The 16,199-nt window shown below is 31.2% G+C and overlaps 2 protein-coding genes across 2 annotated transcripts in view; both read right to left on the bottom strand.

Moving 5' to 3' along the window:
- Positions 1–472: 472 nt before the first annotated feature.
- Positions 473–8,879, bottom strand: LOC145328440 (uncharacterized). Its single transcript, XM_080172134.1, has 8 exons — positions 8,876–8,879; positions 8,623–8,657; positions 7,572–7,663; positions 5,187–5,276; positions 3,225–3,276; positions 2,423–2,504; positions 1,905–1,940; positions 473–826 (listed from the first exon to the last, which is right to left on the bottom strand). The coding sequence occupies exons 1-8, from the start codon at positions 8,877–8,879 to the stop codon at positions 633–635; spliced, it is 585 nt and encodes a 194-aa protein (XP_080028260.1). The 3' UTR covers positions 473–632.
- Positions 8,880–9,125: 246 nt separating this feature from the next.
- Positions 9,126–16,199, bottom strand: part of LOC145328434 (uncharacterized) — a 28,675-nt gene continuing 21,601 nt past the window's right edge. The window contains exons 6-10 of the mRNA XM_080172127.1: positions 13,547–13,582; positions 11,111–11,192; positions 10,655–10,738; positions 9,930–9,997; positions 9,126–9,200 (exon numbers count right to left, since the gene is read on the bottom strand). Coding sequence (XP_080028253.1) covers positions 9,126–9,200; positions 9,930–9,997; positions 10,655–10,738; positions 11,111–11,192; positions 13,547–13,582 — 345 coding nt within the window. The remainder of the gene's footprint in view (positions 9,201–9,929; positions 9,998–10,654; positions 10,739–11,110; positions 11,193–13,546; positions 13,583–16,199) is intronic.

The raw sequence follows: 16,199 nt of genomic DNA, 5'->3' as shown, positions 1-16,199 counted from the left end.
TTTTATGTGATCTAATCATTCGATTTATCTAAATTTTGGTATATTGATTCCTGGGACAACAAAGTATAATGTTATAAGCGAAGCAACTGTATAATCAAGTCCTTAGAATGTAAGTATGTCCTGAAACATTATCCTGTATCAAGCAGTTTTTCAACAAATTTACTTACAATTTTGCTTTGACTCTTCTACATTTATATTCTGATTATTCAGTTCTGACACTATAAAAGTGTTAATGTCCGTTTGTCCTACCGTTTCAGTGCTTCGCTGTTATGGATGTTGTCATCCTTGTTTAAATGTCAACCCTCTAACTTTATTAGCTGGTTAAAAGTTAAAATTCTCTATAAAAGTGAAAATTTGGGTACCAGTGTAATTTACAGTCCAATGTCCCCTTCCTCTCCCTGTATATTTTAGACAAAAATCGTCTGACAAGGAGTTGATTGTCTTTTTGTCTATTCAGGGCTTTTGTAAAAGAAACATGATCTGTGTCTGTGTATCTGTCTGTCTGTGCTAAAGGATCTTAGTAACCGTTGAACCGATTTACATTTTCTTCTTAAAAATATAATTGAAAGTAGGAAGGGTTGACTCACCCATCCCACCACCCTAGAGGTCTCTAGGGGCGTATCCTCTAGTATCTAAATAGTTCTATTAAAAATCACTTTCCTTTCTTTACAATAATATAGAGTTTGACTAATTAAAAGTGAATGAATTTTTGAAGTTTCAGGTTGAACTGTAATGTCACAAAATGTAGTTTTTAAATGCAGCCTGACATAATTTGTAACAGCATTTTCAACAGTTAGATCAGGTACTACTTTTTCCTCGATATTTTCTAAAATAAACAAAAATTTTATGACTGTCCAAATATAAATCAAATAGTGGCTTTGCAACTAGCATTCAGAAGACATTTTTATTTTGAAAATAGCTCAAAACATTCACAGAACCAGTAGGTTTATGCCTTAGGAAGTGCAACCTAAGTGGTTCATCGGTTAGTGAAACCTTAAACTTCAGACGGACTGACATCGTTTTATTTTTATGTATTATTGATATATGATAATATATTTATGTCAGTCCGCTTAGATTTCGATAACCATTGGGCCATTTGAGTATTTTTTTAGGGGAAGCTTCTTATAGTTCCTGGGTAGGTTATTATTATTCCTTGTGGGGAAATAAATGCTGAACCATTCTAAGGAAAATTTCACATGAAAATTTTAGTATTTTAATTAATTAATTTTTATTTTTTTTCTAAATAAAAAGCAGGTTTCTGAAATCTTAAATAAAAAAACATGCAAGGGAAAAACAATTAATCAATAATTATGTCAAAAATGTTTTGATTAAAACTAATATTTTTCAGTTTTCCTGTATTATAAATATTTTTTGTTGTTTCTTTCACTATTTTTTTCTTATAAATAGATTAATGATAATTGTACAATCCCAAAATCTTCCTTTCCTTCATTCCTTATACAGAAAGATAGCTTTGATAATTTTGTTTTATATAACAGGGAGGAAGGGGACACTGGAATGTAAATTTTACTGGTACATTAAGCATTATGAACACGTTCTATCATTTGTTGGCTTAAAAACTTTAGTTCTTCATAAAATTTTGAATGAAAAAAATCATAAAATCTTGGTTTAAACTATAGGAATTTTGTTCCTTTTTAAACAAATAATTTTAACCTACTGAAGGGTTTATTTTGTTTATCAACAATTTATCGTCCATTGACATAATATGGACAGACAGGTTTAACCAACAAACAAACTTGTATAGCAGCTTTGCTTCAATCAATAAATATTTATAATAAGGTACAAAATTTTTGTTATTACTATCTTCCTAAAGATTGCAAAAGCATGAAACATTAAGTTAAATTTAAATAAAAACATTATTTAAATGTATTAATTATAGTATTCACCTTTATTTAATTTGCAGGTCACAGGAATAAAACCCTTTACAAAACATTCTATTGGATTTGATTTATCTCAGATGCATAAAAAAATACATGGGGCCAAATTCTCTTTCAATTTAAAGTGATCATATAGAGAAGTCAGAGCATCTTCCGCTTGCTATGGGATGCGATACTCTACCTCCAACTGATACTAGTTTAAGAAGCATCCAACAGACAACTAACCCTTTGATTGCACGAACTTTGTCTGGTTGCGCCTGCTTATGGTACAAGGCATTCCCCCTACTCTCACTATAGACATATCAGCAGTAGATACATTTTTAACTTTCTAGTATGACGTAATGTGGGCCAGATTCGAACCTGACAGCAAACAGACACTCTATCATTTACGCTATTGCCACGTATAGAGGGGGAGAATATAAGATAATTAAGAGACAAAAGATTTAAAGATTAAATTTTGCAATTGATTGTAATTTTAAAAAATTAAATTGAAATAATTTCGATGTCAATCATACAATAGAATTCCTGGACAAATTGAGTTGCAACAAAAATAAAATCTGTTGGAACATCTGTAATTATTTCTCTGATGTTCTTCCATTCTATGCCATTCTAAAATATAAATAATTTTGTAATCAACTTTACATTTCATTGAAATTTTCGGTATCAAATAAATTTAATGAAAAGTAGCCTTTAAAAAGGGTAATTATGTCTATAATCAGTGCAGCAAAAACAAGCTAAATACATATCTGAACTCAATTTAGAATTTTGTTATTTAATTAATACCTATATTTGCGACAACTTTTGTTTATTCTTCCAATTTTTAACAACCACAAAAACCCCGCCCCTCTCGGAGAGAATCGAACCCGGTACTAACAGATAAGGAAACCAACATTCTATAAATGACCTATGAAGGAGACCAATTATCTGTGATGAAAAAAGACAAGGTACACAAAAGCTTAAATCTTATAGTATACTATAAAATTTCACACGTCTTCTTGTTAAGTAATGAAAGCAACAAATTGTCTCTATGTATGTATGAAGGAATGGAATTACCAATGATAGCTTTAGTTAGCTTTTAGTTAGCAAAATAACCATAAGAATTTAAGCGTTCTTAATAACAGTTATGTATATTGCAATTCTACTCTTTATATTGCAATGTCTCTCAGAGGATTTTATAGACCATCAGACCTTGTAAATTTGGAATCTCCCCCTCCTTAAAAATGAGTAGTCTATTTAAGAAAATGATTGAGTAAATTCAATATCCCCCATAGTGTTACGGACGGACGGCCAAAACAAGATAAAGATTAGCTTTGCTACTAAAAAGTTTACTTGGCAGGTAGGATTCTTACACCAGAAAACTGTTTTTAACTCTCCTTTTCTGAGGTTTTTTTAAACATTTTTTTTATTATTTTCAAAACAAAGCAGAAAATCCATTTAATAACATACTGATTTTATACCTCTCCAAAGATCAAGATATTCAAATAGTGATTCCTGTATCAATTAGGCACAATGCCATATCTATAATTACGACAAAAATGTAAGTATGTCCAATTTAAGCAACATGGATTTAGAGAAATACTAAGAAAGATTTTTCTCGTATTTATTCGAATCCGGTGGTTAGGAACCGGTTCTCATCCATACGAAAAAACTATGTCTAGCATCGTATTATATCCAGTTTTCTACGAATATAGAAATGTACAATCATAAGATTAAAACCAGTTTTAATCTTATAATTGTACATTCTATATCCGCGGAAAGCCGTTTATAATACGATACGAGAAATAACTATTCCAGTATTGCTTCAAAAACGATTAATATCCACTGAATTAGAACTGGTCCCCTGTCATCTGAAAAATCATCCTTAGCATAGTATTACAAGCAGTTTTCCAAAAATAAAAAAATACCGATCATAAAATTAGTACTAGTTTTGTCAGCCCAGGCCTTCAGTTTGAATCTTAAAGTTTTTCATTTTTATTATCCACAGAAAGCTGTCTATAATACAATACAATAAATAACTTTCCTGTTTTAATTGATAAAAGCACAATCACATTTTATTTTTGATGTCTGCCTGATTTTTTTTGGTTGTTGTTATCCTTGTTATATTTTTGTATTTGAAACTAGGGATATAATGGGATAAGACATTGAGAGATAGATTTGTGGACAACCTGAATGAGAATAAACAAAATTACCCTCTCTGAAATTAGAACTATAGATTGAAACATTGAAACTTTGAGTACCAGTGAAATTAACAGTTCAATGTCCCCTCCCCCCCTGATTTATAACTAAGATATCCTTGAAAATATGATTAATTTTGAATATATTATCAAGATATTACTTTAAAATGGAAAGTTGAAGATTATAAAATATGAGATTAAGTAATTAATATTTATGGGTGATGTGCTTTTTATATCTTTACCCTAATCAGAATATATTGTTCATCTTTAATGGAGGGGACATTGGGCTATAAATAAAATTTCTATAATAATTAAGTTTTTTTTCGTTGGCCTAATAACTTTATAGACATTTATTGAATTTTGTTGATTGGTTAATTAAGTTGAGTGTCCAAACGATTCAATCACTATGCAATCTACAGAAGGGATGTTTTTGTCCATCATCATCAGGGATTTACATCAATTTATTGGCCATTATCTTATACCTTTAGATCCCTGGATAAACTATCTACTTTCTGGATAAAAGGACAAGTAAGTATGTTTTAAAAGAGTATTTGAGACTTTGGTTCCATAATGATTGTTAGCAGAAGCGTGAAGAAGGGTAATGTCTCCATTTACTGGCAAAATATAGGGGGGTGGTGGATACCACCCCCAAAACCCCATTACAATCCGCTTGAAAGGGGTCTTTATGACCTTATACAACCTCTAGAAGAGCCAGGATATTTTAAAAAGTCACACATTCCCTTAAATTTAAGGAGGCTTGTTTGTAGTTGGTGTGACGTTTATAGGGGTGTATACAATAAAATAACACCACTCTTGTTGTCTGTATTACACCCCCGTCAATTTTGGGTTAATAAAGGTGTCAACACGCCCCTGCAAACCCTGTGCACTGATATTTGTTAGGTTCAACTGCATAAACATATTAGTAGTGAAGATAACTATCATTTTCCAAACATTTCCAACAATAACTTTAATGTCGAGAATGGGTAATTTTGTTTATCTTGATTGGGGATGCACATCAATTACTATTTATCCCTTTAGATCTTTGGTTCTATTTATTTAGCATTACCCATATTACATCACTATAAATATATTATTCATTATCAAATGTCTATTCCTGCATATGAGAATATTTTTCTTATCTTCCAAAACTACCACGCAATCTGTACTTTCTTCTAGGTCTGATCTGTATTCTGGTATCCATAAACTCCTTAAATATAGATAATTATATCCATAGTAGTGTAGTAATAAAACTTATATAGAGTCTGTACTTCCACCCAGGTCTGATCTATATTGTGGTATCCATATACTCCTTAAATATAGATAATTATATCAATAAGTAGTGTAGTAATAACTCTTATATAGAGTCTGTACTTCCTTCTAGGTCTAATCTGTATTCTGGTATCCATATACTCCTTAAATATAGATAATTATATCAATAAGTAGTGTAGTAATAACTCTTATATAGAGTCTGTACTTCCTTCTAGGTCTAATCTGTATTCTGGTATCCATATACTCCTTAAATATAGATAATTATATCAATAAGTAGTGTTGTAATAACTCTTATATAGAGTCTGTACTTCCTTCTAGGTCTAATCTGTATTCTGGTATCCATATACTCCTTAAATATAGATAATTATATCCATAAGTAGTGAAGTAATAACTCTTATATAGAGTCTGTACTTCCTTCTAGGTCTGATCTGTATTCTGGTATCCATATACTCCTTAAATATAGATAATTATATCCATAAGTAGTTAGAGAGTAGCGGGACAAAGTGTCTAAAAAATCAGTCATGTGACGTCATAAAAATGAAGGATTATCTATCTATCTTTTTTATGGATTTTCTTTCCCACTTCTCCTCTCATTTTCCTCATTTTTATGACGTCACATGGCTGATTTTTATGACAATTTTATGACCGCTACAGCCACAAGCATTCAATAAATAAAAGGAATAATTAGATTAATCTAAGAAATTCAACAGCTTACTTATTATATGAATGAAGGAAAAAAGAAACGACAACTTCATATTAATGTTTGTACACTTTCTAAACTAATAAAATGGTCAGATTGTTCCTATGCTGCTTTTCAATTGGTCCAATTGTGTTATTGGGGATCTAGACTTTCTATATTTATTATTTATTCTCAAAAGAATATTCTTTTTAAAACTATATTAAATAGTTTATGGAAAGAAACCAATATATAATAAAATGCTTTGTGTATTCTATAATGATTATTATCCTTTAAAAAATGTAATTTATCTCATCGTATTATGGACAGCTCTCCTCGGATATTAAAATGAAAAATCATAAGATTACGACCAGTTTTGTTAGCCCCGAGGGACCTGCAGTTTCAGCCTGACTTATCTGGTATTAATTTTATTATTCATGGAAAATTGTCTGTAATACTATGCTATGCATGATTTTTCAGTATGGTTGAAAACCACTTATGTCGTTATTGAGCATTCAGGCAGTTTTATGATAGATTTAGTGTTAATATTCGTTTGTCCTTCTGTCTGATTTGTTGAAAATGGATATTGATATCCTTGTTAAATCCAATATATAAAGCAGTAAACGTTTTTTGTTTGTCCCAAAGGATCTCGCTAACCGCTGAACCGATATTGTTCTCCTTTACAGTGAAGCTTTTTATTGGTCCTGGGAAGGTTTTTACCTATCTTTGGGAGGGTTCTACACCCCCCTCCCACCCAAAAAAAATATTTTTTTATCTATTTTGAAACTCAAATTCAAAATGGGAAAATGTCAACTTTTCCCTCTCCTACCAGTGCCCCTGGAGGCTTCTAGGGGCGTAGCCGCTAATATAAATATACAGATAAATGCCAAAAATGTAGCAAACATGTTTCTATGTTTATCTAAGAAGGAGTAATAATAATTAAATTCTATGAATCTCAGTATGCCATACCATACATAAATAATCAATTATTATTAAAAGTTGTTAGTAGCGAAGCTACTCTATAACTAGCGGATAAATTGGGGGGTATCGTTATTTTAGACATCTGCGAGTATCACTTTATTAGATCAGTACATGAAAATCTAGTGCAACATCCAAGTAATAATATGTCGATGTAAAAAAACGAACAAACGAAACCTCTTACCTTATCGTTAACTAGCGGCTAGAGACCTCTAAGGAGGGGAGAATCTAATTTCATAACCCAATTTCTTATTTTTTTGGGGGGGTGCATCCCCCCCCCCCTCTCATTTTTAATTTTAGTTAAAAAAAATTGAAATTTGAGAGGGTTGGGGGTGTCCCACTCACCAAGAAAATAGTTATAAACCTTCCCGGGACCTATGAGAAGCTACCCTGTTAAGGAGAACCCGATCGGTTCAGCGGTTAGCGAGATCCTTCGGAACAGACACACAGACAAACATCCTGTTACTTTAGTATAAGGATTTAGAAGAAGGGGGATTAGTTCAATGCTCAACTAGGCACTTTGAGGAAAACCTTCCAATTTAAAGAAAAATTCAAACTATTGAAATGGTAAATAATTACCTGGATTCAGATGAATTATAGAATTTGTTAGAGCCAAATATTTTTATTTCTTTTGGAAGATCCTTTTTCTGTGCTGTTAGGGTGTAGCTCTCCTGAAAAGAAAATTCGCAAAATTAGTATGATTTATGAATATCATTATTTCCTGATATTTTATGTTGTTTCTTCAACAACTTTTGCCAATACAAAACTCTCTATACAATTCTTATGATAAAGTAACAGGATGTGTGTTTTTCTGTCTGTCTGTTTGTTTGTTTATACCGAAGGATCTCGCTAACCGCTGAACCTTAACAGGGTAGCTTCTTATAGGTCCCGGGAAGGTTTATAACAATTTTGGGGGAGGGTACCACCACCTTCTCAAGATAAGTCGCCCCTAGAAAAAAATTATTCCTCCCCCAAAAAAAATTTTTACCTTTTCTTTTAGAATCTAAAATAATAAATTGGGTTATCAAATTCGACTCTCCCCTACTCAAGTGCCCCTAGAGGACTCTAGCGGCGTAACCGCTATTATAGGATAAGAAAATCTATGCAAAATAAATTCTTGCCCTATTAATTCTTTCATATTCTAAGATTATGTGTAGCGTAAGGGAGGAGAGGAGGTTATAGGTTCGAATCTTGACTAAAACCAAGTCATAACCAAAGACGTTAAAAGTTATACCTACTGCTGCAATGCCAATTGCGCAACATTAATAGTTAGGACTTCATGACAAAGGCCATGCAATCAAAGTTAGTGTTCTATACAATATTTTGTATGTTTGTCCTTTTGAACCTATTGTACTAAAATTTACCAGGAATCTAAGGTATAAGATAATGACCGATTAATATTTCCAATGTTGATACATAAAAATACCCCTTCTGTATATTACAGGTTTAAACACTTAACTTAATGATCCAATCGATCAAAATTGACTGGTCCCAATAAAAAAACGAATAAGAAAATGTTATTATAAAACTTTGGGGATCAGTGTAATAAACAACAAAATGTCCGTTTCCTTCCTGTGATGTTTCACTACTTGAGAATAAAACTGCACTTGTTATTTTATCATTTTTATACCTGAGAAATTGTGTAGAGTTTATCATCATTCAGCACTATTAATCATATCAAATTAATATTAAGTAGCATGGTTTTGTTTTCCGTTAATATCTCGCTCAGTGGATTGAGTTCTCTATTTCAGGGATGGTGTTAGGCTTTAATCCTTTTATTTAACCTTGATGCTAAGGGAGTAGGCTGTAATCTATAATGGAATCATTTAAATTTTTCATATCTAAGATGTCTATCAATTAAGTGTTTGTTTTAGGGACAAAGCCCATATTATCCTGTTGTGACGTCATAAATTTCGGGACAGGGAAAGGAGAACCCTATTTCTTCCATCTCCTTTGAAGCTTTTATTCATTGTTTATAAGAATTGTTGTATTTATCAGAAATATTGTAACATTTTAACACTATGACTTTTAGGAAAAGGATGTACAATTAAAGAGGCAATTGTCTGTATTTCTCTTAATCAGGACAAAAGAAATACTTACTAAAAAAATTTAAATTTAACAATAGATATCTATTTATTTGATATAATTTCCTAGATAAGAAAAGTCAGGACCATTCTTTTGTTCTACTTCTTTCCAGTAAACTGTGACCTTTAAAAATGCAGAAAGATTTAATTAACCATTAACGGTCGGGGGGGGGGGGGGGGGGGTTCATTGAACATAACTGAGAGTTGGAATTTTTGTAATATCTTCATCCTAGCGGGCACAGGATGCCAGCAAACCTGGCAGGGTCATCCAGGTAAAGAGTAAAAATATTCTTTGATTTAAACAAAGCAATTTATTCAACCAAAATCCAAAACCAAGATCCGCCTCCTTTTTACCACCGACCGCCGTCTGCGGCGGCTGGCAGCTGCCAAGTACAGCTGCGGCCGCTGAAATTTATGTTTTGATATTTCAAATATAAAAGTTACATAAAGATAAACATTTTCTGCAAATACATTGTTCTTCTAGCTTCAAAAATAAGAAAATTATATCAGTTTGATATTTTTAAGTAAAAAAGGAATTAAAAACAAAGGTTGTTGAATAAAAGGGTGAAGTAGGCAAAAATTTACTTCGACTCACTTAAAGTCAGAAATTCATTATCAAACAGTGGACTGCACAAAACATTTTAGCCCTTTAGCTTGCATAGGAATCGAGATAATAGGGGGGGGGGCGTTGAATTCCCCCCCAAAAAAAAAGAGAAGTGAGGACTATTTATAGTTTTGAGAGAAAACACTAAAATTTCACTACATAGACTTTTTACTATTTTTTTGACAATGGCAGATAAAATAATCTTCAACTCTTTCATCCCCCCAATATTCATAGAATGGATAGTCTTACCTTAACATCTGAATCATTAACAGACTGTATTTCAAAACTATCCGGATGTATTTCTGGTGGCAATGGTTCTAAAAAATTAATTAACCACTAAATTATTTTTATTACAAAAAAGGAAGACAACATCCATAAAAGCAAATCTCTGAAACGGTAGGACAAACGAACATTAGCACTTGAAGAGTGTTATAACTGAATAAACAAATATGTAAAAAATTATTTTTAAGAGGTTAAATGTCTTAAATGGACGCATGGACTTTCTGTTAACGATTATATAGTTGCTACGCTTCCTCAGTCATACCTAACTGTTACAGGAATCATCATGCAACGTTTAAAATATTCTAACATGTCTTAGTTTAAGAAAACGTACGTACGGACAGACCAACCCTACTAATAAACTTTTTTAATAATATTCTATTAAAAGGGTGGTAAAACAATTATTCTAAGCGGGAATGTTTTGGTAATGAACAGGTACATATATCACGACCCAAAAAACTAGCTTGAAGGGTTTACAGCCGTTATTTATTTATCATTTATAAATATCAATTTAGGTAAAAATCTTATTTTTATATATTCTGATGTGGAAATGTATAGAGAACAAGGCCATATGATACGTTTGCTAATAAACCAAGAAATCAAACACTTAAAACTACTTTTTTATGGGTCATGCTGTACATAGAAATATTCCATAGACAAATTTCTTGTGATATAAGTGTCTTATTTATATTTACCTGAAGCTTTTGTTGTAGCATTAATCCACATAATATCAGATTCTAACATAGTAGAGTTACTGTCACACAGTTTTAAATTCAAACCTGAAAATATTAAAACATGGATGAATTTTTCTATAAATGGCGTAGTACAGATTAGAAAGAAGTAAAGGCGGAAAGCATGTAAAAGTGCCTCGTAAAATAATCGAAAAACAAAATAAAAACTTGACGTCATATTCCCTTGTAATATGAAATTGGAATAGTAAGGATTTGAAATTTTTCTTCTTTTTCTCACTAAATATTTTTACCAGCTTTACAAGTGGATTTATATAGGTTACGTCCTGATAAAATGCTTAGGCTTAGGCCTAGAAGAAGGTTTCTTTACCTCTAAGTAAGGCTGAGGATACCTTATATCCCAGGCTTACCAACTAATTTTGGGAAATTTTAAATAAAATTGTAAAAAAAATTAAATTCTACCTATTTGATAATTAGAGTAAGGCATTAAATCATCAATTATAACTTCTGTTTCAAGATGCCTCCATTTTGTGATTGTTTCTTTCTAAAACAGGAACATTTTGGTAAATAGTGGGAGGGAGGTGATATTGCACCGTAAATTATGCTGGTCTCATAAATTTAGTTTACACCTTTATAAAAACTTAAATGGGTAGTACAGGTTCTTGTAAATAATTTTCATTTGCATTCTTAATTGTTATCTTTCATTGGCTTATAACTTAGGGTCCAAGTAGCAAAGCTCAAAAATCACGAAAACTTGAAAATCTAGGATTCGATCTAGCACCCCAAATAACAGACAGATGGACAAAACAATGTATAGGTTAGATGATCATATGTCATCTTCACTAAAAATTTCAGCTGTTGAGAAAATCACGTTTCCACCATAGCATTACGGACTGACGGACATACAAAGTGAATTATAGAGTAGCTTCGCTACTAAAAAACTTTTATACATTTAAACATTAAAGGTCTGTCTGTCTTTTTACTTGGTATCTAAATATCAACGTAAAAGAATACATGTTAAAATAGTCACAACAATTTCAAACTATCCCCTGTAAGCAAACATAAATATAAAAATATTAGCGATCCGTTTTAGAAATCTTATTTAGTACAAACAAATAAAAATTCATCTGACCTTTTTTAAAAAGGATTTGATCACATGGAGAGTTTGTATGTGATGAACGTACACGTGGTAAGATTATTAAATCATTAATGTATTTATCTAAAGAATGGGTAATTTCTCTCAGAGTATTTCGTGATCACAGAACCCCCCCACCCTCCCCCCCCCCCCCCCCATTTTTATTTTTTAAATTAATTAAATATTCCATTATAACCTAACCTAAGGTAAACACTAACATTGGAAAACTTACCCCCCCCCCCCCTCTATTTTTACATCGTTTTAATGAGGTGGGAGTCTCTGGCTCGCTAGGAATTTTGAGGAAAATCACTGATGAATGTTTTGGCAGACAAGAATATTTCACTTTATTTTTTTGTCAAATATCTTAAATGCCAAGATGTTTTTTTCTACTTATTTTAAATAGTCATTTATGTACGTGAATAATAGAGGCTTCGTCACTAGCCCACAGTGCCTTCGAAGGTGCTTTGACTTTAGTGTCAGAACCTAAATTGGGACATAGTGCAAGTTGTTTAAAATTTTAAATAAATAATCTTTGCTTTTCTTGTCATGATTATGCGGTAACTCCTAGTGGGTGAAAATTGAACTTGAAATTTTTAAATCTAATTTTCTCAAAAACCGCTGCATTTTAGATTTTATTGAAAAGTGAAATGAAGTTACCTAACCTAGGGTAATGAAATGCACTATGTCCCAATTTAGGTTCTGACACTAAAGTCAAAGCATCATCGAAGGCACTGTGAGCCTCTAAGTAGTATTCCCTTCCCTCAAGATATGATTTTAAAAAACCTAAAAAAATGCTCATTATTGGATAGCTTCGCAGCTAAATCTGACTTTAAGTCAGTTACTTTTAACAATATTGAGTCTATTTGACAAACATTCTGATAGAGATAAAATTAAACTTTTCTAATAAATGATTTTGGATCTTTTCACATCTATACGCATCGTACTATAGACAGCTTCCGCGAATATTAAAATAAAATATTTTAGAATCAACTATTTTTGTTAGCCCCGAAATGCCGATGGTGGAAAATTGTCTGTAATACGATGCTTTACATGATTTTTAAGTATGGCTGAGAACCGGTTCGAAGCCATACTGAAAAAAATTTCATTATTCTTTTTATTTATTTATAAACATAATTATCCGGGTTTGATTTGAATGAATTTACACATTTTATATTCTATGTATCTTTATTATTTTGATGTAGGGTAATTATAAATTACAAGGATGACAACATCCATAAAAGCAAAGCTCAAAATGGTAGGACAAACGAACATTAACACTTGTATAGTGTCAGAACTGAATAATCATAATATATGTGTATAAAAGTCGAACGAAACAAAATTGTAAATCTGCTGAAAAACTGCTTAAGTACAGGATATTGTTTAAGGACACACTTACATGTTTAGGACTTAGTTATAGAGATGCTTTGCTTTGTTGTTCCAGGAATCAGTATTCCAAAAATCAGATCAATCGGATAATTTTATCACATAAAAATTTTATGTTAAAAAGTTAAAAAGCAACATGTTTAAAATGGACGTACGGGTTTTCTGGTAATGATTATAGAGTTGCTTCTCTTTCTAACTCGTACCTAACTCCTGTAAATCATCATGCAAAGTTTAAAATCGATAGGACAATTTCAACATGCCTAAATTAACGAAAAAAGCTATCCGTTACGTACAGACGGACGGAAGTACGATCGACCCTAATTATAGAAAATCCTCGCTTTTTATTATCACAGTCATTTCAAAATATTATCTTAACTCACCTCAATTTTTGTAGAATTTGTCGTCCAGTAAATACTCTGAAATAGCATTTGATTATTAGAATTTTATAAATGGTTTTATGATGTGTCTAATTAGTTAAATAAAGTCAATTGAAGAAAATCCAACTTATGAATTTATGTAAACTACATACACTTTGAAATTTATTAAATTTTTCTTTTAAATCTTAAATGTCACTGCTCTTATATTCTGACTTTACATTTAAAGTTTTAGATGAATGTGCTTTTCAAAATAATTAAGCTAAAGCTCAAATTAATTGTCCACTTTACTATCCCTACATGTATAACCTCTAGAGAACGGGATACATAATTTAGGTTTATTTAAATGTATCTCTGAACCCACCCTTTGATTGCACTACCTTTGTCTGATAAGTCCTAACAGTGCATGGTAATGAGTTGCGCCTGTTTTGGGCCAGGGCATTTACCCTATTCTAACTATTTATGTCGCGCTACTGACATAGCAGCAATAGGAAACATTTTTAACCTTTGACGAGGTTTCAGGCCGAGATTCGAACCTCTCACCTTCCCGACAACAAGCTGATGCGCTACTTGCTACGCCACAGTTTATTAAATTGTGAACACAGTAATAGTGTCTGACTGATTATGACGTAACAAAAAAAACTTAGCCAATGAGAGGCCGTTATTGACCAAGGGTAAAATTTATAGTGGCCTCTCATTGCACATATCATTTTTGGAAAGTAAATACTTTCTTGAAGCCAATCTTAACGAGGAAGGTATTTTTGGAAAGGGGAAAATGTGCAGAAAACACCTATGTAAATTAGAAAATCCGCAGAAACCATTTTCAAAAGTTATTTGCAAACATTTGCAATGTTAATTTGCAAAATTAATTTCATGCCTTAAATGACATATTTTGAAATAAATGTTCTTATGAAAGTTTTTATCTATGAGTTTAGGACATGTTCAAGACATACATTTTATTTTCAGTGTTAGTTTTTTCGCCCTACGTGTGAAAAAAGGCATTTCTCACATTTTATTATAGAAAATTGCATATAAACACAAAAATAATTTTTTTCTGCAGTAAACATAATAATTGGTATAAAATCTATCATTTTAAATGCAAAAGTCAGATTCTGAATCCTTTTTAGAGCGAATATATTGCAAAAAGTAACCAGGCCATTTTAGCAAAGTATGAATATTTAAAGAAATAAATACTTTTTATTTTTAATATACATATTATATAAATGAATAAAAAGAGAGAGAAAAAAAACTATAAAACAAGGTATATGTTTTTTTCACTCTATCATTGAATAAAATGCACTTTTAGGTTTGATTATAAGCAACGCATCACATAAAACTCATTTTTTACAGTTATTAAACAAAATCAATGCAATTTTACAATCAAGGTAGTTTTATAAAGCAGTAATTCTTTTTGTAGCTATATTTTTTGCCAAATTTATTCTTTATTTTTATAAATAAACTTAATTAAAATCTAATGATTTGAGATTTCGTAATAAAGAACTTCATATTTTTACTGTTTAGACATATAAATTTCAAAGAAAAAGATTAAATCCTTTAAGTTTGAATAAAACTTTATTCATTTACATAATAAAAACGTTAAAATCATTAAAGAATCTAAAAAAAGAAAAAAATAAGTAATTTTTATAAATGTTTTTGTGTCGTCTTTATAAACTCTTTCCGCTTTTATTATTAGACTGATAGAATTTAAAATTATAAATAACACTTGTTGGGCCTATCCTATTATATAAACTTAGTAAGATATTTTGTCAGTATCTTAAGGTTTGATACTGCTAAACTGATTGAGTTCTCCATTTTAGGGAAACTTTACATTGGTCCCGGTATGGGTTTAAGCTAATGGGTTAAGCAATACTTTTGTCCTATTAAAAAAAACACCCTGTATGATATAAGATAAGATTATTTATCAAAACAGATATTTTTATGGTGCAAGCTAACTGTATTTCGTTTTTTAAAAATAATTTAGACAAGCCTACTTCTTTTTGTCTTAGAATATAATTTGTTTAGAAACACCTAAAAATATTATTAATGTCTTGATTCAGACATTGTTTGGACAAACCCAATGCATTGTTTACTTTTAAGGCCATATGATCCAACAAACTATTACATTGTTTTTATCAGGTGGAACTATATTGTATTCAGAGCCATGATCATGGACATCAAAGCTTTTTTATTTGGGTGGGGGAGATAAAAAGACGAAATTCTTTAAAATCAAATTTTATTTGGGGAAGGGAAAGTAAATACTTCCACCAAAATGGTTGTTGGTAAATTTTTTGGTTGGGGGGGGGGGGATGAGTAAAATAACATTTTTTTCTTCTTAAATATACATGGTGCCTATGACATCCCCAAATGCGTTTTGGGTGTGTGTATGTGGGGAGGGGGGTAAACAATAAACACACCCTTGGACATACCTGACAAAACAAAGTATTTTCATTTTTAACCTTTTTAGGGTGTCCCAAAGTGAAAAAAATTATGCATAAATAAGACGCAGTTTTAATCAGTAATTAAAGGCCTGTCACTTGGAAACAAAGTAATCAAAAATTAAAAATTCTCAGTACAGAAAAAAAGTTTATCTAACAAGATTTAATACCAAAAAGAAGAAATGGAGAGAGCTAATAAACATACAGACATAGTATACAGTATT

The sequence above is a fragment of the Acartia tonsa genome, chromosome 1 (assembly GCF_053477335.1).
Source record: "Acartia tonsa isolate MP-2025a chromosome 1, ASM5347733v1, whole genome shotgun sequence".
In the NCBI taxonomy this organism is placed as follows: Eukaryota; Metazoa; Arthropoda; class Copepoda; order Calanoida; family Acartiidae; genus Acartia; species Acartia tonsa.
This window is presented reverse-complemented; position numbering and strand designations above follow the sequence as displayed.

Coding starts and splice junctions, on each gene's coding strand:
- LOC145328440 (XM_080172134.1), bottom strand. Junction 2,505..3,224: donor GTAAGAATCCTACCTGCCAA/GTAAACTTTTTA, acceptor TTTATATTTTAG/AATGGCATAGAATGGAAGAA. Junction 1,941..2,422: donor TGTTGCAACTCAATTTGTCC/AGGAATTCTATT, acceptor AATGTTTTGTAA/AGGGTTTTATTCCTGTGACC.